Here is a 6,279-nt window from a genome sequence, read left to right as displayed (position 1 = left end):
GATAACCACAAACCTAAATGTCTACAAACTATAAAGCTTTCCTTTGCCAAAAAAATAAAAATAAATAAAAATGTCTACAAACTATATATAATTGCTCCCTTCCGATCTCCCAATTTTTGTGCTAAAAACACACAAACCTAAAAGTCTATAAAAGATATAATATAACTGCCCCATCCGGTATTCCCATTTTTGAGCTAAAAACTGTTCTGTTGTTGCGAGAAAGTGAGAAGAACACTGAAATTTTGAGAGAGACCAGATAGAATCCAGATTACGGAAGAGAAGGGAAAATGATTAGGGCAGGTTGCAGGAAATTTCTAGGGTTGGTGCCCCAGAAGAACAATCAAGCGCCGGTTTTGGTTCGCCTGTACCATGAGAGGGTTGTGGATCATTACAACAACCCTCGAAATGTCGGATCCTTCGATAAGAATGATCCCACGGTTGGGACGGGGCTCGTAGGTGCTCCGGCTTGTGGTGATGTTATGAAGCTTCAGATAAAGGTCGATGAACAGACAGGGAAGATTGTTGATGCCTGCTTCAAGACCTTCGGTTGTGGATCAGCCATCGCTTCTTCTTCCGTAGGTTGGTATCTCTACAAGTCGCTATTTTCTAGGGTTCCTGTATGGATTTATTTTTACGTTTTCCTATTGGAGATCTTGGAATTTTTTTCTGGGGTTCTCCGTTACTCCGATTCGGTAGCATTAGCAATTTCGTTGCTGAACACTTTAGATTTTATCATACCTTGAGCGAGACTTTATTTTCTTGGGTTCATTTTTGTTTCAGCTACAAAATATTTAAAGGATTTGTCAAAAAAGCGAAAACGAACTGTGTAGGGGTAAAAATAAACAGAAATTTACCTGGATTATATGATGTGACAAGTAACATTAAACATTGAGCTCAATAATGCTTAACATTTTCTTTTGAAATGGGGTGAAGCTTCCTGTTGTTTCGTGGTTGATATTTATTGGAAAATTTTGATATAAAAAACTTTAAACATTCCATATTTAGGTTCCCCTCCCCCGGTTATTTCTTGTTGAGCACCTGGTTTGTGCAATGACCATTTACTGATTCCTTGGTGCATTCTCTTTTCAGCTACAGAATGGGTAAAGGGGAAACAAATGGAGGAAGTCTTAACAATAAAAAATACGTAAGTCCCTCTCCCTTGTTTCCTTCATCTTGTTCTATTTAACCGTTGTCCTTTATTTGGTTGATGATTGTGAAATCTTATTATTCAATCATCTATTATGCTGACATCATTGCTTTCATGATTATTTGATTGATAGTCGTGACATATTTTGTGATAAAGGTATTACTTTTCAATTGTGCTCCATTTTTTGTTGTTGTAGGAATCACTAAAACTTGAACTGTTTTTGTCTTTGTTTCACATTCTTTCATTTCTGGGGTATAACTCTTTCTATATTAAAGGCATTGTCATTATGGTGAGCCTGCTACTTTCATTGGTTGCTAAGCAAACCTATAGGTTGCAAAGTTTATTTTATATTTTCCAAATCTGATGCAGATGAGTCGCTTAAAAGACTTATTTTATTGGAAATAAACCTTGGGTTGAGTTATGAATGTGTTGGGCCTTTGATTCCATGTGTTTTCTTTGTAATGGGCCACTTTAATGTGCCTAAAATATGGGTAGAAAGTAGGAAAACAGGATTGACTTCATTAGTCTAGTTAAGAGTCATGTTTTTAGTCGGTTTCTTTCATTAGTTTAGTTTCCTAGTCAGTTTATGTTACCTTATTAGTTAAGGATTGCGTTAGGCTTTTCCTTTTAAGTGTTGAGTCTGTTTTGAGTATTCTATATAAGTTTGCAAGAGGTTACACTTGTACACAAATTTGAATAATGAGGTTGAGAAAAAAAAAAAAAAAGATTTGTGCTTTGCTCTGTGAGAGAGTATGGTGAGATGCCATTGGTGAGAGACCAAAATATGGTGAAAGGCCGTGGGTGAGAGACCCGAGTCTGAGAGAGGCTACCCTATCTTTTTGTTCCCTTTTTTGATTTCTTGTTTTAGTTTTATTGTTCTGAAATTTCCTGCTAATCTGAGAACTGATTGAAGTAGTTACTGTTGCTGGACCTGAAGTTTACAATCCTCTTGTGGACTGGTTATCACTTGTGACTGGTCTACATTAAAATCTTTGAAAAATGAAAGCACATGAAAAAAAAATAGCTGAGACATATAAAAAAATTATGTAGATGTTTTCTCGTCGTTGGCAGCGACAGCAATGTTAGGAAGGAGCCACAAATGATGGTTCTTTTCTTTCCCAGAAAGATATTTTGAAATTATAGCCTTGCTGGGTACCCTGTGTAGATGGTTGGATTGACAAATGGACTTAGCTGGCTGTCTTGTTTGCTCAACCTTTTCCTTCAAATAAAATGGTATACAAACTGCCACCATGGACTCGAAATTATCAAAATTAGGTTTGCAAAGGGTTTGATTTTCTGGAAAGGTACGGCGGTTGTGCATATCTTGGGTCAGAATAGTTTTTGGAGTATATCTCTAGCCAATTTCAGAAGAAGTTATAAGGATACAGTCCACATACCAAGGATTGTTAATAAAATTTCAATCTATTATGTTAATCCAACAAAAGAGAGAATATATTGGTTTGTTAAAGTACTCCATGACTCCTCCATACATTTTGCTTGCATATTTGACCTTTGGAATCGGGTTCGTTCTTCTGTGGCATGTTCATTAGATTTGGGTTAGCTGAAACTAATTGGCAAGGAAATTTAGGAAGAAATTGGGAGAGGTTGCACTGAACTACCAACTAGATGATCTGCACCTGCCTTATAAACAATAAACCGACAATAGCTTGGTTATTAAGAGCAAAAGTCTGAATGCTTTACTCAATTTGTATTTCCAGTCACGATCGTCTCTTGGATTGTATTTTTTTTTCTCTCCCTGAACTGTGCATAGATTAGCCAGCATACCTTTCCTGGTCTCCCTTTGTTTCAGAAAAGCATGGTAGCTGGTGGTGTGTCTTCTCTTTGTCCCTTCTTGCTCTTGCCTTTTTGTTTTCACTTCTCTCTTCTCTTTTGCTTCTCACCCATTCTAACTTCTAAGTCATTTTTGTTTGGATGACTTTTTTTTCTGTCACTTTGGTTACTACGGGATAGAACTATCAAATATTAGATTAAAATCGTTACCTTTGTGACTCAGCTCTTCACTTATACATAATAAACTAGTTTGTACACAATGCCTTCAGTAAATTGTTATAGGTTTCTATGACATACAAGCTGAAGAAACAGACATTAGGTTCAAGTAACAACACAACTTCTATTCTGAAAGGTAGTAGTAGTGTTGTTATTTGAGTATTTCATTATAGTTTGATAAATGTCTAAATGATGATGATGTGTTTTTCTTGATCCCTTATGCCCTCTGATGCAGATAACTCACATTAATGGGCTTATTTTATTAGATTTAAGATTTAGATTGGGTTATGTATGCGTTAGGCCTTTGATTCCATGTGTTTTTATTGTAATTGGCCGTTTTAATAGGCATAATATATGGGTAGAAGGTAGGCATACGGGATAATGCTTGCTTTGTTAGTTCTTTTTAATTTTAAGTTGTCTAATAGGCTTGAATTTCCTCACCTTATGGGAAGGTTTTCTTTTATCAACATGCTTCTTATTTATGTTGCTTAGCAATAGGATCTTACTTTCATGTTCAGATTAAGATAATGCTTTAGTTTTTATAAATAGCTTGTAAAGAGCCAAGGCTCAGAGACGATTTAATGAATAAAGTTTGAATTTTTCTTCACGAGTGCTGTGCAATTCAGTATGGGGTGAGATATCCTTGGAGGGGAGTGAAATTCTATACCTTGTTGGTGGGAAGCTATTGTTATCCTCCTCTTTTTGTATACTCTGGGTTTTTTTTTTAACGTTAAGTATGGTACTGATTTAATCTGTCTTCGATTGATCTTTCTAAATTTTAATTTCTCTTCTGTTTTGATTCAAAACATCATCCTTCAATCTATTATTACCCTGGTTTGACCTATTTTCAGTCTGAGTTATTTGATCACCTGAAACTACTCATCAGATCAGGGTGAAACTTGGAGGCATTCAAGGTCTCCCTAATACTGACCTTCGACCAGGGTATTGTTGGGAACAGATACACTTGTTTTGCTGTTACTGAATTTCTCTTAAATTCTGTCCTGTCTTATATTTTAGACCTGAGTTTCTTTAATTACTTTCTATCTAGCTATTAGGTTTAAATCATACTTTGAGGATTGTTTGATCCAGCCAAGAAGGGAACTCGATTTGAATCTTAGGCTGATCTGACATTCTGATTGTGATTAATTAGAAATCTTTTATTTTCTGAATTTCAGTTTCAGATTTGATTCTGTTTTAATGAGAGACTTAATCTGACTATTATATTTAAGCTATCTTCTGAAGATCATCTATCCTATTTATTTGTGAGTGATTGTTAGAGTTTGACTTTCGTCTGAGAAAGTTGGACTTTTTGTTGATTTTTCTAGTTTGGGTTACTCGGGATACTATCAGAGGGGTGGTTAGCCTGAACCTAGGGTTCATCCTACCTACCTCTCACCAACTCTAAGTTAAGGTGGCATCCAATATCAGTGTGGTAAGACTTATCATCACCTGAGCTATGTCTTCCAGTGAGGGCTTTGTTCCAAGTTCCAACATAGAAGCCATGTTGTGATCCTTCTGTGGTAGAAATAAGATTCTTTGATGCTCCTATATGTAAGAGAGTAGTAGTTGAAAATGGAGAGATCTAGATGATCGATGGGGAGGAAAGGAAAAAACTGATGGATTATCACTTTTTGTGTAGCATTTGTGGTAGACTTTGAACCATTCGGCACAGTTTTTTTTTTTTTTTTTTTTTAATATAATTATACTCTCTTGAGCGACCTCATGTCTTATGACAGCTGATGAGAATGCCTTGGACCCAAATTTGGTGAGATTGAATTTTTGCTTCAAGTCAATTGAAGTGTTGGAGTTGATTCAAGAGAACAAGATCTTCATCAGTCTTCATTTTCTTCCCACCCTGATTTTATGATTGTTAGCTTTAAATAAAACTTGAGAGTTGTGTGTGGCTGTCCAAGTAGTTGGGATAAGCTTGTTAGTGGATTATTAGTAGTAGTCAAGTCTTTAGAGTATCTAGTTTTAGGCACCACCTCCTGTTATGTTTAGAGTTTAACAGCAACGGGTATGAGGGGTTGTGACGCTAAAATCTCGAGATCACCTGGTTGACCTTTATTCACTCGATCACATCTTCTTGCCTAATAAATACGATGTATTTTTTTAATGTGTTGATCCTGGCGGAGCATATGCATTTATTGCATTCTTGTTTGCATACAGCATCAAATGTCACAATTAACACTGCAAGTGTTTGAGAACAGTTCGTAAACTGCTTTGCTTGCTTATGGCATATTCAATTTCCTTGGATACTGGGTAATTGATTGTCTGTTGGATAGTCTTAGGTCTAATAAGCTGGGAGCCTAGCTGTTAAGACTGCACATTAGAAGAACTTAACTGATTTGGATGTTGGCTATTAGGCATTTACTGATGAGAGCTGAATTTGACTTTCATTGTGGTCATTTGGAAGTGTTCACGAGTATTTGATGTTGAATGTGTTTGGGCGGATAATACTCAATTCTTAGTATTTTTTGTGCTTTGCTCATCTGTTAGGTGCCATGCATGGTGTATGTTCTTGTGGAGACCTCCTATCCTTTCTAATTGTTTTCCTTTCTATAAATTTGCAGGCAAATAGCAAAACATCTCTCACTTCCACCAGTGAAGCTCCATTGTAGCATGCTTGCAGAGGATGCTATCAAGGCAGCCATTAAAGATTATGAAGCAAAGCGGGGCCAGTCGGGGGAAAATGGTGCACCTATTGAGAAAGCTGCTGATGCTTAATTAGTAGATGTACGTGCCATGGTGGAAATGGTTTTGGCCGTCAACTACATTGTCATAATAAATAATGTATGATGTATGAACCTTGGTGTTCCGTCACACTGCCTCAGGATCCCTTTGTATATTTACATGCGCAATGTATCTTTTATTTTGCTACAAGTTTTTTTTTTTTTTTTTTTGGTAAAGGCAAGTCTATTCATGAGAACATGAAGAGCTCGTAGGAGAGTGAGCTAACAACTCAATCAGCCATGGAGTGGAAAGAGGCCAGACTGTCATTCACGTACAGGACAGGGCCTTCCTAGCTAGAGAGTTTGCGACACAATTTGCCTCCCTAGGAATGAAAGAGAAAATACAATCCTTGAAATAGGTGGAGATATGGATAATATTAGAAAGGATAGGCT

The 6,279-nt window shown here is 36.6% G+C and overlaps 1 protein-coding gene across 2 annotated transcripts; it reads left to right on the top strand.

Moving 5' to 3' along the window:
• The first annotated feature begins 205 nt into the window (after positions 1-205).
• On the top strand, positions 206-5,990 carry LOC122671643 (iron-sulfur cluster assembly protein 1-like). Of its 2 annotated transcripts, XM_043868985.1 has the most exons (4): positions 206-579; positions 1,090-1,144; positions 5,728-5,903; positions 5,935-5,990. In XM_043868985.1, the coding sequence occupies exons 1-3, from the start codon at positions 288-290 to the stop codon at positions 5,879-5,881; spliced, it is 501 nt and encodes a 166-aa protein (XP_043724920.1). In that variant the 5' UTR covers positions 206-287; the 3' UTR covers positions 5,882-5,903; positions 5,935-5,990. The 2 variants fall into 2 exon arrangements, with proteins under 2 accessions (XP_043724920.1, XP_043724919.1); XM_043868984.1 differs by having other exon boundaries at positions 5,728-5,971.
• The last annotated feature ends 289 nt before the right edge of the window (positions 5,991-6,279 follow it).

Source organism: Telopea speciosissima, chromosome 8 (genome assembly GCF_018873765.1).
Source record: "Telopea speciosissima isolate NSW1024214 ecotype Mountain lineage chromosome 8, Tspe_v1, whole genome shotgun sequence".
Classification (NCBI taxonomy): domain Eukaryota; kingdom Viridiplantae; phylum Streptophyta; class Magnoliopsida; order Proteales; family Proteaceae; genus Telopea; species Telopea speciosissima.
This window is presented reverse-complemented; position numbering and strand designations above follow the sequence as displayed.